This window comes from Sceloporus undulatus, chromosome 1 (assembly GCF_019175285.1).
Source record: "Sceloporus undulatus isolate JIND9_A2432 ecotype Alabama chromosome 1, SceUnd_v1.1, whole genome shotgun sequence".
Lineage (NCBI taxonomy): Eukaryota > Metazoa > Chordata > Lepidosauria > Squamata > Phrynosomatidae > Sceloporus > Sceloporus undulatus.
In genome coordinates, this window is record NC_056522.1 from 187,254,747 (window position 1) to 187,277,939 (window position 23,193).

General features: G+C 39.5%; 1 protein-coding gene across 1 annotated transcript in view; it reads right to left on the minus strand.

Moving 5' to 3' along the window:
* Positions 1-22,514, minus strand: part of NRP2 (neuropilin 2) — a 123,974-nt gene extending 101,460 nt beyond the window's left edge. Inside the window, exons 1-2 of the mRNA XM_042463439.1 lie at positions 22,498-22,514; positions 4,698-4,879 (exon numbers count right to left, since the gene is read on the minus strand). Coding sequence (XP_042319373.1) covers positions 4,698-4,879; positions 22,498-22,499 — 184 coding nt within the window. The 5' untranslated portion in view covers positions 22,500-22,514. The remainder of the gene's footprint in view (positions 1-4,697; positions 4,880-22,497) is intronic.
* Between the last annotated feature and the right edge of the window lie 679 nt (positions 22,515-23,193).

Sequence of the window (23,193 nt, forward strand, 5' to 3'; positions counted from 1 at the left end):
GGCACAGTGGGACACATCATAAATTTGCATTGCAAGGGAAAGCTCTGGAAGAACCAGAGCAAAGAGTAACTTTAAACAAAAACAGTTTAAGAAGGCGGTGGCAGCGGGGGGGGGGGGGGGAAAAAACAAACAGTTTGGTGCTGAACTGGTTGGATGATGTCCAGACAGTTCACACCAGAAGTGGGGTTTGGGCCCTGCAAAATCGGGACACCTTGCTAAGAGGACAGGGGAAGGACATTTATTTGGCCCATGTGGACAACTGCCAAATCTCTGCTCATATGTGAAGCTGACTGGCTAAACTATTTATTTGATGATATAACCATGGCAGTCTGTAGAATCAGTATGTGGCGAGATCTTGTAGCACTTTTGAGTCTAACTGAAAGAAATTGATAGCATGAGCTTTTGTAGATTTCAGTCTGCTTCCTCTACTTCATGCAAATGCATCTGAGGAAGTAGACTGAAGTCTACGAAAGTCCATGCTACCAATTTCTTTCTTTCAGTTAGTCTCAAAGGTGCTACAGGATCTCTCCACATACTATTTATTTATTTATTGCCTCTCAACCTACCAAGGCCCCTGTGGCAATGCAAAATGAGTAAATGCATTTGAAACATTCAATACATAAATGAAAACATTTTAAAACAAACTAAAAGCCTGTCTTTAAAATAGCAATTCACTCAGAGACAATTAAAAACCACCTCTCATTATAGGAGCCAAAGGCCAAGTGAAATGGCACAACCTTTGTTGCCCTCTGGAAGAGAGGTTCCAGCCTGACCTCTCTTGGGAGGGAACTCCACACTTGGGATGCTGCTACAGAGGAATCCTTGCCATGTGTGCCCCTCAGCTGAGCCTCATAAAGTGGTGGGTACACAACAGGGTCTCTGCTGAGGAACTTAAATATCATGCAGGCTCATGCAGGAGGAGGCAGTTTTTCAGATATAGTGGCCAAAAGCAATTTAAGTTTTTATAGGTCATGACCACCATCCTCAACTGACCTAGAAACAAGAAATCAGTGCAGTCCTTGTAAGACCAGGATTATGAGGTCTCTAAAATGCACACCTGACAAGAGTTTGGCTGCAGCATTTTGTACTACCTGAACATTTTTTAAGGGCAGCCCCACACATTACTGTAGTCTAAACAGGAGATAATTAAGGCATGAACTACTGTGGCCAGGTCTGCCCTCCCCAAGAAGAGGTGCAGCTGTACTTCCCTACTGCTGTTGTGTGCCTCTAAGTTGACATATGATGACCCTAAGGCAGATCTATTTTCTTGGCAAGTTTCTTAAGGGGGCATTTGCCATTGCCATCCTCACCCTAAAGGTAAAAAAAGAAGGTGCACACATTTGTGTAAAATCTGCTGCTCCTGTGCATTTTTGAACATCTAGCTACAAATGGACTGTGCAGATATGACTCTGTGTATGTGTGTGCGCTTGAATAATCAATGCGCTCCTCTGCCTTTATGCTTCCATACCTCATTAAGCCGTTTGGGTAAAGTAAGAGAAACTGTTTCTCCCCCTCCTTGCTACTTCCCCCTCCCCTTTTCTGGTCAGTTCCTTCATGGTATTTATTTTCTGTTCCAGAGGTGATGTAAATCTTCTATGTGTTTCCATCTGAGATGTTAACAGTGGAATTTGGGCTGGCAGCTAGTTCATGTGACCAAGAGCTTGGCCCCACTCTCCTCATGCAAGACACAGCCAGGCCTCTCCAGGAGCACACAAAAACATTGTCTCGCCTACGCCTTGCCAGTGCTAAACAAGACCTATTTTTATTTCTCTAAAATTCTCATCCCCACACTCACCAATCTGACAAATATTTAGACAGGGCAATTTTTTAAAAGGCTTCTAAATTATCTCCCACCCCCAACCCGTACTTTTCCCCAAGAATAGTTTTGTATTTTAAAAGGCATTATGAATAGTTCCTCTTGTGTGGCGCTCAAGAGGCGCCCGTCTTGTTCCCTTGATGGCACTGCCAACAGCAGCCCGTTTAAGCCAGCATTACACCAGTTACAAAACCCTTGGCTTCTTGAAAAGAGGAAACACAAGGCTATTGATCAGTGCTTGAATCACATATTCACAGGAGGGGAGAGGGGGCAAGCTCTGTGCAGATCCAAGAGAGAACAATTTTCACTTAGCCTTGGCTTTAACAAGCTTTTCATATATGCAACAGAGAAAAAGATATACTGTGTGTAGTTGTGGAATATATGAGATCATTTAATGAAGAAGCTTGCCTCTTATGCCAAGGCAGAAATCAAAATATAGTGTCAGTATGGCACTGAAATGTTTTACCTTCTCAGAAGTGTTGATGAAACAGTTTTGGAAATGGGGCAAAGCATGGGGGCGGGGGATTTGTACAAGGAATGTTAGACTTAATAGCATAAGGAGATTCTTTTGTATGGCAAGGAGGAAAAAATCTCAACTTTGTTCAGCCTGAGCTCTTGTTATTGTTGTTATTGCTGTTGTGCATCTTCATGACTAAGGCAAGCCTATCATGGGGCTTTGTTGCAAGATTTGTTGCAGGGAAGTTGCCTTTACCTTCCTCTGAAGCTGAGAAAGAATGATTTGCCTACAGGCACCCAATGGATTTCTATGGCTGAGTGGGGAGTTAAACCCCTGGCCTCCTCTGGAATAGTATTGCCTCAGCCTACCAATGGCCAACCAAAACCTTCCTTAGTCATCAGATACTGCAGAGCCATCACTGATACACAACATTTGCTTCAACATTCCACAGGGCTTCTAAACAGCTAGGCAGTGTTGAGACCCAGGCTACTGCCATACTGCAGAACAAATGCAGTTTGACATCACTTTAAATGGCATGGCTCCATCCTATCAAATCCTGGGATCTGTAGTTTAATGGGGCAGCAGAGCTCTCTGACAGGCAAAACTAAATATCTTACAAAACTACAAATCCCCAAATTTCATAGTATTGAGCCACAGCCATTAAAGTGGTGTCAACTCCATTAATTCTGCAATGAAGATGTTGTCTTTCTGAGCAAAGACTGAATTTTTAATCTAACCTATCTACCTATGATATTTAAATGTTACCTTTCTCCCAAAATGAGATTCAAAGTGGCTGAACAACTGAGGACTTAAGTGGTGCATAATCTTTGATTTTGTAGCTCTCAAAGTTCCCTTCTACTACCTAGGGCCTGCATAAATATGGTGTGCTGGTTATGGGACAATTGGCATTGGTCTGCTCAAAAGCATCTGCTAGCTTCAAACTGAAGTGAATTTCTAGGGTCAGACTACCAGCTCACCAGCTGAGTCAACAACAAAGAATATCTCAAGACACAAAGCTTACACTTCCCAGGACACTAAAAAGCAGATATTTTTAAACAAACAAACAAAACAACTTTAGCTTGTGACATACTTTAGGGCTTTCTTTAAGAAAGTAAAAACAAACAAAAAAACTGTGGGGTGGGGGAAAGAGTTTTATTTCTTTACTAGAAAATTAAATGGAGTTTCCTAGTTTGATGTTGATGATTTCACTTACAATTTGAATGAAATAAAAGCTTGACTGGTACAATATTTGTAGCAGTTTTCTGGGAAAAGAGGCAAAGGTTGCTGATCAGCCTCAAATTTGCACAAAAAAATAAGACGTCAGTATTAAGTCCAGGTATCATCTTTGGTCAAAATCAGTTCATGAATGTGTATTCGAGGGCAAAAACATTACAGAAATCTGTAGTGTCTGTTAGGAAAGTAACCAACAACGCTGATGGACTGGCTCTATAACCTTCCTAATCTTTTCATTTTTATCCTTTTGAATAACACATCAAGTCTGAAGTTCTGTTATCAGATTTGATAATTTACCAGACACACAGGCACTCCTTAGAAATTATTGTGGAAATTACATTAGAAAACTACATTTCTTCCATGAGGTACTTCCATGAGGAATAGATAAGGGGATCCAATATAGTCTTCCATCCATACGCTGGCCAAAGCCAATTCCTTAGCTTCACAAGGGTTGCTTCATCACATGCCTTCAATTCAGACCAATAATCTCTCCTACTGACCATCAGTACAAGTTTCTCATTATGAATAGTTTTATCTTGTTTTATCTTGTTTTTAATTGTACTGTTATTTAATTTTTAAACCTTTTGTTTACCTTTAACTGTATTTTGTTTTTTAAGTGCTATAGAATGCCATGGCTCCTGCATAAGTAGAAAAGGCAGGCTATATCATATGTACTTGACTATAAGTTGATTTCATGTATCAGTTGAGGGCAGGTTTTGGGGCCAAAATTATGGATTTTGATAGGACCTGTGAATAAGTTGAGGGTAAAATCTAGGGACATGTAACAAAGAATCTAAAGGATGAAGCAAATAAAATCAACGTCAACGAATGTGCAAAATTCCAGCAGGCATAACTGTTTGTGTTTACACTAAAGGCTTCATGGATGAAAGCGTAGAGGTGGGTCAAGACTTCCAGGACAGATTATGTTTTTGCCTTTCGTCAGGGGGTGATTCCATTTTTTAAATCAGAGTTTAAAGTACAGTACCTACATTGACCCATGAGTCAATTTTTTTCACTAAAACTTTTGGACTTACATATGAGTATATAGAATAAATCAAATACATACATATAGTTATTCCATCAGCACAAAGAAAAGGAAAAATATTTTAACACAAACAAAACATACATTAAAAACTCAATAGAGGGTAGACAATAAAAGAGTTGTGTCTCCCTTTACATTTAGACACTTACCTGTTTTGTAGATCTCATAGCGCAGAGAGAAGCCAGCACCCTGACGGGCATAGTCTGAAGTAAACTTAATATACAAGGAAGGGCCGGATGAGGTGATGGTAGGGGGAGCAATGTTTCCACAGTGCTTGCCCAGAAGGTCGGCAGTTTCACTGTCTCCATCCCGGATCTCTATAAAATCATACCTGTCAATGTAGGGAGGAAAAGGATGGATTAATAAGAGATACAGAAAACACTGCAAATGAAAATCTTTTTGACAATGTTCCAGAAACCTTACACAGTTCGCCCACGTCATATGCTGGTGTACTATACGTGGCTTCCAGCTTACATGGAAGCCACGCTACAATGAAAGTAATGGCGTGCCTACCGCCGTGAGCCACGAGCACGTGCCTCATTGTTCCCAATGGGGTGCAAACATACGTGGATTTCCTCTTATGTGGGGTGATCTGGAACAGATCCTCTGCATAAGAGGAGGTCCCGCTGTATTTTACTCATGGTAAAATATGTGGCACAGTGGTTAATTGCCTGTACTGTAGCCACTCACTCAAAACCATAAAGTTGCAAGTTCAATCCCAGCTAAGGGGGCTCAAGCTTGACTCAAGCTTGCATCCTTCTGAGGTCACAAAAATGAGTACCCAGATGTTGGGGCAATTATCTTACAGTTGTAAACCACTTAGACACTACTAGTTCAGTATGAAGGCGTATATAAATGAAGCTGTTTGTTTCACACAATAGTCCCTTTTCTTCAAACCCAGGCTCAATCCGATACACATCAGGCAAGAGGCACAATATTTTATTTAATTAATTAGTGTCCTGTTATGTAACCTCCCAATTTCAAATTATCCTGCTAATCGGAATTCACTACAAACACCAGCAAAGAAACAAAGCTTGGAGGAAGTTCTGCTCATTTATCAAAAGTATTTTGTTATCTGAATGTTTTAGATGTCCTATGAGCCTCTGAGATAAATAAAGTTTTATAGCCATCATAATCCGTAAAACACATACAACCATAGAGATTTCCCTGCTTTTCCAGCAGTTCATAAATCTTTTGTCTTTCCACCTACTTATCTATAAAAATCATGTTTGGTTTGCTTGTTTTTTGCTATAATCCAAGCTGCTGGTCTTTGCTGGCTCTTTGTGTGGAAAATTAATAGATGCAGCAGAGGTGCCTTTAAAGTGCACATATTCAGGCTTCGTGACACTACATTTTTAGAAATGTATACATCTGTTTGTTTTACTTCTTACTTTTTTTGTTCTAAGAACGGCCCTAAACACTACAGTAACATGAAACTGTGCTCAAGGACCATATGGAAGTTTAGCTTCTCTCTCTGAAATTAGGAAGTCAAAGTGAGACCCACACTCTGCCCCTCATAGAAACTTACACCAACCTTTGTGTTTTTTACTTTGCTTTTAAAGGCGGGGGGGGGGGCTATGGATGATGTAAGTGGACCAGACATTTCCCCTCCCAGTTCCTGATCACACCAAAGAGGCCTGAAGTGACCAACAAGAGGGAAATAGCTCAGAGGAAAGGATAAGAAGAGCAGCAAATATTGACTGTCTTTTCCTTTCCTCCACAGTCTGGATATATTAGACACTCCAACCTTGGAGAACTTCAAGTGCAAATGCAAGATTAGGATTGCTTTCTCTTGTGACTTAAGCCATCCTGGATCAAGCAAACTTGATCCAGAGATGTGTAAATCTGGACTGACAATTGAAAAGGGATGCAAATTTAGATCACCCTCCCCATCTCCCTTTTCAAGAATGTAAACCACAGTGGAAAGATAAAAAGGAGGAAGAGGGGGGGAGAAAAAATGTGGCAGCACTTATAAAACTAACAGGTATTTATTTTAGTATGGGTTTTTGTGGATATAAACCCACTTATTCAGATACAATACAGAGTGATATTAAAGCTTCGGGTTATAAAGCATATTTACACAGTTGTGGCAGTGGGACAGAATGTAATAGGATCTAGAAAAATGCAAATCATGACCCTTGCCTTAAATTTTCAAATGGATGAATAATGTGAAACAGGTTTTTCACATGTTTACAGTTGTCAGTTAGGTTGCATGCACACTGCAGAAATAATCCAGTTTGATACTACTTTAAGTGGTGTGGCTCAGTGCTCTGGAATTTCGGGATGCTCTGGAATTGTCTCCTGAAGCATTCTCAATTCTCAGTGCTCAAGAATTCTCAGTGCTATGGAATTGTTGGTTGAAATGGAGCTCTGGTGCCACAATAAACTACAATTCCCAGAATTCCATGGCACTGAGCCATGGCATTTGATGTGGTAACAAACTGGATTATTTCTGCAGTGCAGATGCAGCCTTAGTGTTGATGTGTGAAAGCAATAAATCTATCTGCTTACCAAAAGTGAGCTTCCCTGGGTTCAAAACTCTCTCTGAGAAAATCCCTTTTGTTATATGTGCAGTAGCAAGGAATCTAAGTAGTGTGCCTTCAAGCCATTTTTTTTTCATATGTTTGCTAAAGGATTGGCATTAGAGAATATAATTCAATTCAGCTGTTTCTCTTTCTAGTCTTGTTTGTAATTTTCTTGTTTAAGGACAGCAATATGTAAATCACCTACTGTATGTCCTGAAATGTTCTGTAACTGGTTTTTGGATACAGCCATTTCTAATGTCAGATTTATGTTCATTTATCCTCTTGCATAGAGACTTTCCTATTTGTCTAATGTGGAGTATAGAAAGACATTGCTGGCATAGGATGGCATATATCACATCTTCTGCATGGCCCTCTCTGCAGGAGAAGGCCAAGCAGCCAAAGAGCCTTGATATCATTCCACATCCTTGCAGGCTGATCAAAATCCTTTGGCAGGCCACATGCGGACCCTGGACCATATGTTGTGCAGACCTGGTGTAAGCAATACATCAGGCTCAGGCTGATGGTAGGGTGGAAGTTGTTGAGTTCCCTAGCAGAACTTCTCAAGTTATTGCTTTCCATGTGGCCAAATTATAAAGTTGTCATCAAGAAATCATAGGCAGAAGAGAGGTTTCGGGTTGCATGTGCTGAGGAATTGTTGTTCTAGGTCAGCTAGGAAAATGCATCCATAATGTGATGTCAAGCAAGTGTCATGGCAGTGCCATTGACTTGGAAATATATATTATTCTATAAAGTAGTCATTAGTCAGTTTAAAGTGGGAGGCGTTTGGAGGCTTGGTTTTGTGTAGCCTCATTCAAGATGGTATTCATGATGGCTGGTAGTCCATCCTGATGTGGGATGTTAGTGTATAGGGATTCTACATCCATAGTGGCTAGGATGGTGTTCTCAGGGAGGTTGTGGGTGGGTTGCATTTACCTTAGGAAATCAGATACATTCTTAACATAGCTTGGAATATTGGTGACATTTTATCTAAGAATTGAGTCCCCTTATCCAGAGAATTGAGTCCCTATATCCAGATACCCCAACAGTGAAGGTTCTAATGTGTGAGATAAAAGGTCTTCCTGGATTCCCTTGTGTATTTTGGGAGGCAGATAAAGGTGCCCAGTTTGGGGTCTCTGAGTAATTTTTGTAGTTCCTTCAGATATTAATCAGTAGGATCTTTAGAGAAGATTCTGTAAAATGTGGTAGTGAACAGTTGTCTCTCAATCTCCTGTATCTAGTCTGAAGTTAGATTTTTTTTTTTTGAGGATGGCATCTTATTCTATATAATTGATCTTTTATAGTAATTTGTGTCTCTTGTTGTTTACTCAGTTTGGGTACAACAACGAAAGCATTCTATGTAGAAATCTAATTCCACATTCCAGACTTTTGGAGGGGTCCAGAACATATTTTTGTACATTGGTGCAGTGCCCACTGTCATGTGGGTGCAGGCTGAGGTGATTCTTGTGAGCTGTTCCTGACTAGTGCCACTCTGTCTGAAATATTCCTTGAGTCACAAGCCAGCTGATCATCTCAGCCAGATCCAGGAAATGGTATCTTAGTAGTATCTTTTCTTCAAAAGATTCAAGATCATAAATTGTTCAGTTTTATCCTGGGATTTTGTTTCTTGCATTTCATTGTCCTGTATATCTATGTGCACACATGCCAGATCCCTGCATCAGATGAAGTAGACTGTGGTACATGAAAGCTTATAATGCAATAGATTTATTAGTTGTATGTGTCCCAGAAAGCAACTGGGGAGGGGGTATTGTGTTTCTTGTAACTTGGTTACTAGTGCAGTCACCATTCATACAACTGCATGCCTGGAAATGGATCGCAGCAGGAACTGGTATTTTTGGGTGTACTCACTAAACCGAAGCCTAATTTCAAATTCTAGGGAGCTTGTTTATCTGGAGGACTGTGCCACTGCTCCCTTCTTTATCATGTCTGTTACCCCTTGCAGATGTAAAGGGTGCTTCTTTTTTGTCCTTGGCAGGAAGGGACAAAAGCTAACCTTGTTTTATAGCCATTGCTTGCTGTTCAAACCCCTGACATTTTTTGACTACTCAGGAAGAACGATCACAACATCCAGGTAGCTTTGAAGCAGGAGGCTATTTTCTATGCCAATTATCTTGTTCTGCTCCTCTGCCTTTCACCAAACTGTTACGGATCAAACATGGAGATAGCCAGGCTGTATCTATCCTCTGGCCTCAGTTGCCAAATAGAGTGTGGAGGGAGCACTGACTAGAAACATTGGGATTTCCTGGCAGTCCACACTGGGGACGGGGGAGGGAAGTGGCACATCATGTTCCATCCTCTCTTCAAAGTGGCTGTCCCATAAAACTAATTGTCGACAAGGGTATTAAGTTGTAGCTCTGGCTAAATGTCTGGTCGTCAGATTGTATAAATTGAGTATTTAAAATCTTTGGTCTCCATGCTCCATTTGATACCAGACAGATGTCTCCAGAGTTGTGACTTTAGAGTTAGCCAAATCTTTACAAGATCAACTCATATAAGTGAAATATTTAAGGCACAAAGTTCCATCAAAAATGAAGACAAAGCCTTTAAGTTATGCTTACTTTTTTCCTTTCTGGATCATCATATTTAATATCAAGTATATGGAGTTGTGCCTCTTTGGGTGCTGTTATTAGTTGTGATTTGTTTTATTCCTTGAGAGTTTTATGTTGACTGTTTTAAATTGATTTGGTTGTTTTTGAGAGCCAGCACCAAACAGTGGTTTCAGTGTTGGACTAGGACACTGGGAGACCAGGGTTCAAACCCCACTCTACCATGGAACCTCACTGAGTGACCTTAGGCAAGTCACACTCTTTTAGCCTCAAAGGAAGGAAAGGACAAATCCCCTCCAAGCACCTTCTGCCAAGAAAACCCTGTGAGAGATTCACCTTAGTGTTGTCATAAGTCAGAAATGACACAACAACAACAACAACTCATTTTGAATTATTTTGAAATACATTCTAAATTTGTAAAAGTAAATAAATACTGAGTCCACCATCCAGAATAATCGGAAACTGCAGGCTATACTAGCAGGTTAGATTTGGTCACATTATGAGAGTGTCAGTGAAAGCATATGGTTTTCAAGAAAGGACCTTCTCTTGCACTTATTTCTTCTCTCAATTAATAGAGGCACTCCTATAGCATGTTGGAAGTGTTGAAAGTGGTTCAGGTTAGTTCAAAATTATCCTGACAATATTCTTGTAAAGATAGATTACTCTGTAAAATAGTTATTATTCTTATTCTTATTCCCACCCCATCAATTACACATAGGAAGGGTTGAGGCAGTACAGTTGGCCCTCTGTATCCATGCATTCAACCATCCACAGCTTGAAAATATTATTTTAAAGTTCCAAAAAGCAACTCTTGATTTTACGATTTTGTAGAGAGGAATTCATTTTACTATGCCACTGTTTATAATGGGACTTGAGCATCCATGGATTTTTGTATCCATGGGAGATCCTGGAACCAAACCACAGTAGATACTAAAGGCCTACTATAATGGCTTGATCTAGGACTCTAGCAAATTCAGTACTGCGGTAGATTTTTAAAAGAGTTTAGCAGATTACACACTACACTAGCATATTGTTTAATTGTTCCAATTTGACAGGGACAGTCCCAATTAATCTTTTGCCAACTTACTGTTCAGAGAAACAGTTCCACTTCTGTCTTCTCCTCTCATTTTCCTCCTTTGTCCTCAACTTGTTTCAATTGCTACAATTGAGTTTATAGTGCTAAATTGAAAATATTTGGTGTTCAGTTAAATCAGCAGGTGGGAAAAGAAATGTTCTTCAACATTAATACATTTTGTCATCTTGACCATGCTGCTTGGTCACATGTCCCAGTTTTCATCTGTGAAATCTTGGAAGGTATGCCCTGTTTTTCCCTCCATTTCTTTCCTCTCTGTATAGATCTGCTCTTGTTGTTCTCCTTGTGTGGCTCTGCCTCCAACCACACTTCTCCCACTGACTGACTGGTCTTTTAAGGTCGTCTAAAGCAACTCTCATTAGATTTCAGTTTGCTGAAGTATTCAACGAAATCCAAGCAATGGAGAGACTATGGATTTAGAATAAGAGTGTCTGTTGCAAAAATCTGGACTTATTTCTTAGAATAAAGATTGGGCCTCAATTGTTTTTCATATGTGGAAGCAAACCAAGCCTGGAGAATACTCCCATTTAAGCATTAAGAGACATATCTGTGTTAGTCTGGGATATCAATATGCAAAGGGATCTTGTAACACATTTGGGACTAATTGTATGGAAGATGTTGTAACATAAGCTCTTGTAGACTAGGTCTACTTTCTCAGTCATGAAGTTTCCTTGAATTATGGCAACTCATTTGACACAGTTTCATTCCTGTCTAGCAGTCCCAAGTCTGAATGTTCTCTCCCATCTCCCTCCCACACCAATTTGTACTAAAGTGTGGATGTGTATTGTGAGCCATCCTGCACTCAGGATAACACCATCTGTAGAAAGCAGCAGCCCTGTCTCCTTTCATGGATTTATTTGCATTGTGTCAACCTGTTAAAACAGCATGTTACCACTTTGCTCCTCAAAGGGGCAGAGGAGTAAAGAAAGCATACACTGACAGGCCTCTGGCTTTGTCACAAGATCCTCTATTTGTGAATCAAGAGTTGAAAGAAAAAATAGCTTGTTGGACACAAAAGGACTCTCATGTGACTCATTCCTTTCATTGCAAGACTTTCCTGCAAACTGCTAAACAACCACCCTAACCAAACTTACAAGGACTCAATGTGCTATAGCAAGGAGAGCTACTCCATAGTTCCCATTTCACTCCTTTTCTGGGATTTAATCAGGTTTTGCTCCTGGAACAAATACTGGAGGCAAAGATACCTTCTCTCTGGATTGTTGTAACCCGATTTCTCTGAATGCGCTGGCCAGGCTTTGGCCCTGGGCCTACAGAAGCAGAAGCAGGGGTCCATTCAGAGTTGCAAAATGGAATCTTCCACCAGTATTTGTCCTTCGTTCCTCTCTCTCATCCTGTCACTTAGGACAACAGTCTGAGAATTAAGAACCTAAAGAATGGGGAACGGAAAGCCAAGTAGCAGATTACAGGGGTTTTAATTTAAAAGAAGTGCCTCTCCTTTGAGAGGTAGCATGTGAATTCAAGGCAAGGAGAAGGAAGATTGCTGGAAGGTCTGAAAGATGACTTCAAATCTGGGTTTGGAAACCTAAGGAGAGTTTATGTGACCACAAAAAGATAAAACCAGCCACCAACAGAGTCAACCCAATACCCCAACTCATCATATTTAATATTCTAAAATACATTCTTATTTCTGTGTTGCGATCACGCAACTTGTGACCTCTAGCCACTGTTTAGAATCATCAGAACCCCATCTTTTGTTTCTTCCTAGACAGCACTTCTAGGACAGATAAGCTTAAAATCTACTAACAAAAACAGGGAAGCAAGAACGAGAAAACCCACAGCAGTATCTCCAGTCAACAGAAATAACAGCATACCTAAATCCCTTTAAAATCCCTTTAAACTAATTTGTCCCACTGATTTTAAAAGGCCTTAAGATCAATTTAATGAGGGCTCCGCTAATTTTTCACCCATCTGAAAGAGATTTATTTCCGAAGACAATGACTTTTTTTAATACCCTGAAGAACAATAATTTCAGAATAGCACTACTGTAGAGTGGGTTCAAGGTGATTATCTGTTATACTTCTGTGACTTTACTAAATTACATGTAACTGTATTAATTAGATCCAGATACAGCATATTCATATCCCTTATCTGGATATCGGAAATTTGAAATACTCCTAAGTCCAAAATTGCCCATATGGGTGGCTGAGATAGTGACACTTTTGCTTTTTGCTGGTTCAGCGTTTACAGCGTGCCCGTGTCATACGTGGGTGCGCTATACGCAGCTTTCGGCATATGCTGAAAGCTATGCGTGTTAAGAGGAAATGGTGTGCCCGTCGATGGCATCCGCACTGTGCCACACCGCAGGCACAATCCCCATTATTTTTAATGGGGTTCCACCATACACGGTATTTCCCTTACATGGGGGGGTCCAGAACAGATCTCCTGCGTAAGGAAAGGGCGCACTGTACAAACTTTGCTTCATGCACAAAATTATTTAAAATATTATGTATAAAATTGCTTTCAGGCTATGTATATAAGGTGTATATGAAATATAAATGAATTTCATATTTAGACTTGACTCCAATCTCCAAAATATATCATTATGTATATGCAGATATTCCAAGCTCAGAAAAAAAACCCAAACACCTCTGGTCTCAAGCATTTTGGACAAAGGAAACTGGACCTCTATATATTTTTATTTAGTGAAAGTTGAGCATATACTGATGAAGCATTTCTTTGTGATGCTGCTTTATCCATTTTAATGTTTCCAGAATACTGGCTTCTGTTGCATGTTTAATTCTGTTGTTTTGGGATCATCGCTCAGGGTGGGGTTTCACATGCTAGTTGTTCATTTACATTGAGCTATTCGGTCTTCCTGCTCAAAAATGAAGCTAAGCAGCAGCTGTTTTTCAGGAACCCCAGTGTCATCTCTAACTATTAGCAAAGCTTGCTTGCATGTAAGTGCACCAGGTTGTCCTTTGGTGTAACCAATTGCCACATTCAGCTGCAAGTAAACATGGCGCCATGTTTCATGAGCCACACAATGCCTCACCTGTCAGCAAGTTAATTCACTTATAAACAGACATGGAGGTTCTCTAGAAATGCTATATGTCAATAACTAGATTAATTTGCAAGTAGGCACGCTGTGGTGATACTTGCTAAAAGAAATAAGATGTAAACTTGTGGTTATTTAGAAATCACATGATACAATACAGAAAGCTCAAAAGCTCTTTAGGAAATATTACCATATATACTTGACTATACGTTGGCCTCATATATAAGTCAAGGGCAGGTTTTTTGGAACTAAAATTATGGATTTTAATATGACCTATGGATACGTCAAGGGTAAAACGTAGGGGCATGATGTAAAGAATGATGCAAAGGAAAATGATGCCAAAGAACTTAGAAAATTCTGGCAGGCATTACTGTGTGTGCTCACACTAAAGGCTGGCTGGATGACAAGAGTCGAGGGGATCCATGCTTCTTTTTTGTGTTCCCAGGATGGACTAAGCTCTCACCTTTTACCACTCTATTCAGAGAAAGGTGATGGCTGCTTTATCTCTCTCTCTCTCTCTCTCTCTCTCTCTGTGTGTATGAATAAGTTAAAGTACAGTATATCTACATTGATCCTTGGATAAGCCGACCATGTTTTTTGAGTCAATTTTTGACTAAGATTTCTAGTCTTATGCATGGGTATATACAGTAAATTTCCCACAGTATAATGTGGAAGTGTTCCTTAGTAACAATCAGATGTCTACTCTTAAAACTTCTTCCAAACTAGAAGTAAATCTACTCCTTAAGAATCAGTCCAAGAAGAGTAACAGTCGTCCTTTCTCTTGGCTCTCTGTGGATGGATAGCACAGAAGGTCTCTAGGGCTGATCTGTGTTGATGGGCGACATGTGTCCTCACACCAACACTTAGGAAAGTAAGACTGGCCCTCACAACTGCTCTAGCAGTGCATCAGTGCATCCGTAATGTATGGATGATGATTGCTGTCATTTTAATGTTGATTGTCATCACAATATTTTCAGCTGCTCTGAATGCTTCCACTAGGGAAGAGGAAAGAAGTACAGTGGTGCCTCGGGTTACGAAATTAATTCGTTCCGTGGCACCGTTCGTAACCCAAAAAGCCTTCGTAAGCCGAATTGCCATAGGCGCTAATGGGGAAAAGCCGCGATTCCGTGCGAAAAAGCCGAAAAAAGCACCAAAAGTTTTTTCGTAACCCGAAAAAACATTCGTAACCCGAAACAATGTTTTCCTATGGGATTTTTTCGTATCCCGAAAATTTCGTAACCTGGGTATTTCGTATCCCGAGGTACCACTGTATAATATTTTTAAAAAGATAAGTAAGAGAAAACTTATAGGACAGCACTGTTAGCTTGTAGCACAATACCTAGTTACCTTGGGAACACAAGAAACGTGAATATAGTGACATGCTGAAGCCATTCATAACTGAACACTGGAAGGATCAGAGCTTAGGAATGTTAGTGAAAACAGCCAACAGTGCTATTTGTTTCAGTTTTTTTAAAATAAAATATGATTGCAGAAAAGAAAGAAACAAAAAAGAGAAAGAAAACAAAAAAGGGAAGGGAAGGAAATGCATAGAATATGGATAGGGGCTCTGGATATTCATGAAATGAATAGAATATTAATAGAGGTTCAGGATATACATGAATATATGCTGACCATATTTACAAAAACACATTTTTAATTATGTGTGTATATCTGTGTCTGTGCGTGTTTATGTGTGTGTGTTCATGAGTAGCTAAAGCAGTGAGATCTGACCATAAAAATAGATGGTTAATGTTTAGCTTTTCAACCTTAGAGTATTATTATTATTATTATTATTATTATTATTATTATTATTATTATTATTAACATTTATTTATAAAGCGCTGTAAATTTACACAGCGCTGTACATACAATCTTTTTAATTAGACGGTTCCCTGCCCTCAGGCTTACAATCTAAAAAGACACGAGACAAAAGGAGAAGGGAATGGTGGTGAGGAAGGGGATGAGGTCCAGCAGTTCTTCTCAACCTCCAAGGCCTGGACCAAGGCAGATGGACTGGAGGAAGTAGAAGTCTTTTTGCAACAGTAAAAGCACAGAGGATCCAACATGCACACACAACACACATGTTAATACTAATCATATTAAATGGGCTAAATATAAGTTGTAATTATCCTTCCAAGGCCAGGCACCAATGTTTAGAGGAACAGACTAATAAACAAACTCACTGCTAAGCTTGGTTTCTATTTTCAGAAAATTTCTTGCTTCTCTATCAGTCAAAAGTACAAGTAGACAAGACAAAATGTGATAATTTGCTTGTGCTCACAGATGCCCATTTATCCTTTAGTAAAACAGAATGTCCAATTAGTTGTACTGCATAATTTTTTTCTCAACATGAAATGGAATTGGTAAGTACTACAGAGAATGAGTGAAGTTTAAGGTACTACAATTATACCTTGGTAAAAGAAAGTTAAACTGTTTATTTAAGCTGTATCAGGAACAGGCCTCTTCCGATACTGACTTTATTCTTTCAGGACTGGTCTTTTTTGTTAATTATAAGAGATATACATATTATTCGCTTTACATTATTACAAATACTCCAATAATATCATTCTCCCATGATGCTCTGAATGTGCATGAATATAATATGTATACCAAGCATGCTGATTCAGATAACATTATTCAAAGCACTGTGAAATTTTCCAGTTTTACTTTTTCCAGATAATCCAGATCACCGGCCACAAAGGAATATTACCTGCATTACACTGCCAACACTCAGTTGAAGGAGACAGGTTATTTCTACAAGGACATTATCATGCCCAAAATATCAATTTTTGCTGGACAAACATACTTTAGTTCTAAAGACGCTTTAGTTGTTGAAGCTGGGGCAGTTTTCCATTGGTTAATTTACAGTCTCTTTGTTCCTTTTCATGAACATCAAAATTACTGGTTTCCAACAAACATAACCTAGACTTGCCGATTACAGTTTTTCCAAGGGTATGATTAATGTTCTGACACAACATATTTTTAATTAGCATATGCAGAAAAATGGCCAAAAGCTTACTCAGTTTCCTAAAAGCCATTAACATGTTAGTGGTATAACAAAAAAAGGTGGTATCATTGTGTATTCAAGAAGGAAAAAAAAAGCAAGACATTACTACTAACACCACAGTGATGCATTACTTCTAGCACCTGGGTAGATATTCATCCTACCACTACAGAGTTTAATGATGGTCTCAGCACATCATTATATTCATTCTTCTTAAAAGTAACTTGCCAAGCTGAGCCTGTTAGTAACCAGAGAACAGACAGAGAGCATTGTGTGATCATTTATTTTGCATTTCCATTAAGGTACATAGAAAATTGGTCTTTGGACACCAGGCACATTTTCAAAATCTAAAGTTGTCATTATTTTTGCTTTCATTAAACACTAATAAGATGAGTCACCATCTGCTTAATCTTCTGACTAATTTTATTCTTTGAATGTGCTTCTTGGACACATTGAAGTTGCAACATATATGTCAAAACCAGCAGAAGGAATTATTAGATTTTTTTTCCCCTCTACAAATCAGCTGAAATATTACAGTTTTAGCAATCTGTCAATGAACAAGATACATGAAGAACAAAAGTAGCAATGTTTTACTAATTTGTTTAAAAAATTACTTTTTTTTACTAGTTTGGCTCCATCCACACATTTTAAGAATTTTCTCTTTCTGCCACCTATCCTTAATAACAAACATTGCATGCAAAACCAGGGATGAACTTGAAATAAGGGTTCCAGAGCCCTGTGTCAATGTCACAGTTCAGCACAGGAAGATATGAAGCACACCAGGATGGACAAAATACCTCTTCCAAGATTTAAGGAATCAAAGATAAATTTAAACCAAGAGTGAGGCTACTCTACAATCAGCAAGGGAACACATTACATGATGAAGTAGAAATAAAAAGATGATGGAAACAATACATGGAAGAACTATATAAAAGAGATTAAAGGTTAATAGATTAATTCCAGACAGTATTGTATAAAGATGAATTTCCAGTTTTAAAAAGAGAAGTGGATGGAGCTTCACTCGGAGTTAGGGTTGCCATAAGCCCTCCAAACCGGGACAAATATAGGACAAATGTAGGACAACATTTTCAAATGTAGGACATGTTTTTATGAAAATGGAGGACACGCGAAAAAATTGATGATTTTTAAAAAATGTTAATGTAAATGCATGTTTCTAAGGCATGATCAAAATGGAGGACATTTTGGCATTCTTCCTAGACAGATGGCAGAAATGGACTTCCCTTTCTGGCCATATTTATATATTTAATAATAAAAACAATGAAAAAATAAATAAAAAACGAGACAGGGGTGTATATATTTAATAATAAAAAGAATGAAAAAATAAATAAAAACAAGACAAGGGTGTATATATTTAATAATAAAAATAATGAAAAAAGCAATAATAAAAATTAATAAAATAAAAACAAGAAATAATTAAAATTAATGAAATAAAATATAAAACAAGCAATAATAAAATTAATAAAATAAAATAAAATAAATATTTTATATTTTTAAAAATTAATTAAAAAACCAAAAAACCCCAGGCAGACCTAATGGCCACTGACATACCTTTCCTCCTTCTGCTCCCCCCTCCTCCTCCTCTTTAGGCTTGCGGGGCAGGTGCATGCGTTGCCTCTAGCCCCCGCTGAGACCCGGGCAGCGCGCACTGAGGAGCCTGTCCCCTTTGGCCTGCTGGCCAATGGCTGGCTGGCCAAAGCAGGGGATGAGCCCTGGTGCAGGAGGCACGGTGGCGGCACTGCTGCCGCCGAGGAGGAGGAAGGCGGAGCCGGAGGAGGAGGTGGGTTGGCACTGCACACCAGTCAAGGAAGGGAAGGAGAAGGTGGGTTGGCGCCACGGCCAGCCGCATTAGCGGCAGCGGCCACAGGAGTGGGCCCCGGACTGGGACAAATGCATGGCTGGGGGCCAAACCGGGCCAGGACCGGGAGGGGCCCCCAAAAGCGGGATTTTACCGGTGGCCACCGGGATATGGCATCCCTACTCGGAGTACTTGGGAGAAATAAATCACCAGGAATAAATGACATACCAATAGAGCTGCTACAGTCTATAGAGATGGGATTTACTTTAGTTCTAACAAAAATCTGTCAACAAATATGAAAGACAAAACAATGGCTCACAGATAGGAAATGCTCAATATACATTCCAATGTCCAAGAAAGTGGACACCAGGGATTACAGTAATCACATTGCATTAAATTCACATGCAAGCAAAGTGCTCAAAATTCTGCAACAAAAACTTTTAACATTCTGTATATGGAATGAAAAATACCAATGTCCAAGCTGGGTTCAGGAAAGGAAGAAGCACTAGGGATCATATTGTTAACATGTGTTGGTTAACGAAACACACCAAAGAATTTCAAAAGAAAATCAGTCTGTGCTTTGTAGATTATAATAAACTCATTAGCTATACAGATAATGAAAAACTACAGATCCCTCTTAAAGAAATGGGTGTACCACAACTTCTGATTGTATTGATATGTAACCTGTACTCAGGACAGGAGGTTACTGTTAGGATGAATATGGTGAAATGGAATGGTTTCCAATATGCAATTGGCAAGGGGGTCAGACAAAGTTATATCTTATCATGCTATCTGTTTAACTTGTACAAGCATGCTGGAAATATCATATAAAAAGCAGGATTAGACTCAGGGGAACGAAGTGTGAAAACTGGAAGAAGGAACATCAACAAATTAAGATATGCAGATAACACCATGCTACTAGGGGAAAATATCAAAGACTTGGAAAGATTATTGGAGAAAGTAAAATAAGAAAGTGCAACGGCAAGTTTACAGTTGTTCACAAATAAAACAAAAATAATGACCACAGATGACTTAAATAACTTCAAAGTAGATGGTGAAGACACTGAAATAGTTCAAGATTTTCCATACCTTGACTCCATCATTAATCAGAATGGAGAATGCAGTCAAGAAGAAGACTAGGACTTGGATGAGCAGCTATGAAGAACCTGGACAAAATCTTGAAGTCCAAAAATATATCATTGAATACTAAAGTTAGAATTGTCCATGCTATTATATTTCCAATTTCTATGTATGGTTGTGAAAGCTGGACAGTGAAGAAAGCTGATAGGATGTGGTGCTGCGGAAGAGTTCTGCAGATACCATTGGCTGCTAAAAAGACAAATAGATGTGTTCTAGAGCAAATCAAACCTGAACATTCCCTAGAACCCATGATGACTACACTGAGGCTGTTGCACTTTGGACATATCATGAGACAACATGACTCACTAGAAAAGACAATATTGTTTGTGAAGGTAGAAGGCAATAGGAAAAGAGGAATACTGCATTCCAGATGGATAGACTCAATCAAGGAAGCCGTGTCCTGAGTAGGACAGTTGAAGATAGGGGGACTTGTTGGAGGTCTCTCATTCATAGGGTCACCATAGGACAAGATCAATGTGAGGGCAATTAACAACAACAAAATTATGAAGAGAAACTATTTTGGGCAAGATTCTTCACCATGAGACAAACACAAGGGATCTGAACCTACGAGTTAACAGCATTCAGGACCCATTGGCATCAAGCAGTCTGAAATTATACACAACTAACTTTTACCATACATTCGAGACAGAGCTCAATAACACTTCCCCACGAATATCTCTGAATGGAACTTCCTTAGGAGGTATGTTGTCTAGGGAGGTATATGGTCCTTCTTTCTTTCTTTCTTTCTTTCTTTCTTTCTTTCTTTCTTTTTGCAAAGCAGCCCAAGTGAAAAAGAGATAGCAAGAGGGGAAAGAGATACAGCAACAAGTCAGACATACTAAATGTGACATAAATGCTAACACAGTTCCCTTTGCCCTCATTTTCTGGTGCACCTCCAGCTGTCTTCATGTATGCAACAATCTCCAATATATATATTACCACTCTTCTAAAGAGATTTGCAAAGTGAGGGATAACCTATATCATGATATTGCTGCTGCCAGAATACACTATCTGGGCATTTGGCTAGAGATTATGTACTTTCCTTTAGAAGAAAAATGGGGAAAGGGAGGAGAGAGAATGATTTCATTCCAAAGGACTGGGCGTTCGGACAAAAATCCCTGTTTGTTTTAACTATGCAGTGACTGCTGTTTTTTCTAAATTTCAGTTCACACACACCTCACAATCTTTCCAGTGTGTCACTTTTCAAATCACATTAAAACAGGATTTTTCTAGTACTCAGATGGTCTGGTTTTTGTTCTCCAGTTTGCAAAAGAAAAACAATTCCTAGAATTCCTAGTTTCATTTCCAATAAGATTCTGTTTGTCTGTTGCTGGGTGGAGCCCTTTTGTGCCATGATGGCATCCAAAGCTACTTCAGCCAATCATCAGATGGCTGTTTTTCGAATTCAAATACACACAGTGGTGCCATGGATTCAAACTGGTGCTTTCTTTCCCAAGGAAAAAAGTGCCCACAACTCAATCGCAGCTATCACACAACAGGAAAAACTTTGGCCGGGGGGGGGGGGGGGTTCCTGGAACCAAACGTTAGGGCCCACTCTACTCTTGAAACCTAAGGTTGTGATCCAGTGGGGTTCTTCTTCGTGACCTAAATACCCTAAAGGTACCAGATGCCATCTGATCTTGGTAGCTAAGTAGGGTCAACCCTGGTTAGGGCCTGGATGGAAGGCTGCCAATGAATACCAGGCACTGTAGCTTATATTTCAGAAAAAGGACCTAGCAAAACCACCTCTGACTATTCCTTGTCTAAGAAAATCCTGTGAAATTTATTAGGTTGCCATAAGTTGACAAACAACTTGAAGGCTCACCCCACACACACAAGGCTCTTCTTATGCTCCCATGGCAAAATGTATGTTCCGCGTCTTGTGAGCAAAAACTGCTATGTTCCATGGGCAAACTACGTAGTCAATTATTCAAACTGGACTTAAATAAGACTGCTTATTCTTCATTGCTAACAAATAATGTAATTGGGCTACTATGTACTAATAAAAGGAAGTAGAGGATGAAATTGCTTAACAATGAGCCATATGGTAAGAAGGGCCTTAGTTATGTCACTACCCACCCATATCAACGCCTATTCTCTGAGAAAGCAAAATATACACCAGCTGTGTTGGGAGAGGTCACAAGGCAAGGGACAGTGTACCTTTCTCTGCATGCATACGATATTGGGTTTTCATGGGGCAGGGAGCTATGGCACTGCAAACTGTGAAGGACTTTTAATTTGCAGTGCCTTTCCATATCCTTTTTTTATTAAACAAGATATTTTCTTCAAATCAAACCATTCTAATATTCTATTTTGTTCTTATTCAGAATAAGCCACTTCTAATGCCTTTTTGGTCTCTTGTGGCTAACACTTATCCATTTCCCAGAAATTCATTTCCCTGTTTTCTCCATTAGCCCTGAAAACATTATAGACAAAAATGAAGGAAACAAACAAACAAACAAACGGTCTATTTGTTGCTCTAGTTTATAGCACTCAAGAGAAAAGCTGTCACTTCATTTCTGTCCTACAGTTTGGTTCTAGCGCACCAACCAAGAAAAATAAAAAGAAACACACTATTCTCTTGTGAGTGAATGAACTGAAATTTTATTCAGGGATTGTTGGCAAGATTACTTAGCCAAGCACAAATGCTAAACTACTGCCCTATATATGCCGGGACAGCCCAAATGGAAATCAGAGCTTGAGATGCGTTAAATATTGAGATGAGTGGTCCAGATATTGAGGGCCCCTTATCTCTGTTCCAATTCTGGACAGGTGACCAGATGAAACGTACATCACAGAGAGTGTCCCAAGAAGCTCATCATCAATGGAGTTCACAATTGAGTTTCACAATGCACTGAAAGACTTCATGTGGGATCAATATATTAGACTCGCTGGAGGGGGAAACTTTAGGGAGAAGTGTCGTGTGATTTTACCTAGGAGCAGCTAGTTGCTATGAGATATGAAAAATAACCACACAGAGAACATTTAAAAGTGACTGGGCAGTGTTTTTTCTTCCATCTAGATCCAGAGAGTGAAGCGAAGCGGGGGGGGGGGGGAGGGGGAGAGAGAGAGAGAATATTAAAATAGCCTTTTGAATCTTGCTGGAAATTTCCTCTCCTTTCCCACAATGTAAAACTGGTCCCATGATTGTCTTCTTCTCAAAACAAACATGTAGTAAGAGGCCTGAAAATATACAATCACTCCTCCTTACCCATGGCTCTCGGATCCGCGCCCTTGAAAATCCGTAGAGGGGTGACTTTCACTATTGTCAATGGGGCACGTTCCCCACTGAAGCCTATGATGCTCGAATATGCGTGAACCTCCATTTTCGCAGGGGGGTCCATGGAAACGGAGGGCCAACTGTATTAATATTTTGAACCATGTGCAGCATGAAAAGGAATTATGTGGTTCTCCAGATGTTGTTGGATTGCAACTCCCAGCATGCTTCACCACTGGACTCTTCACTTCCCAGGAAGCTGCACTCCAA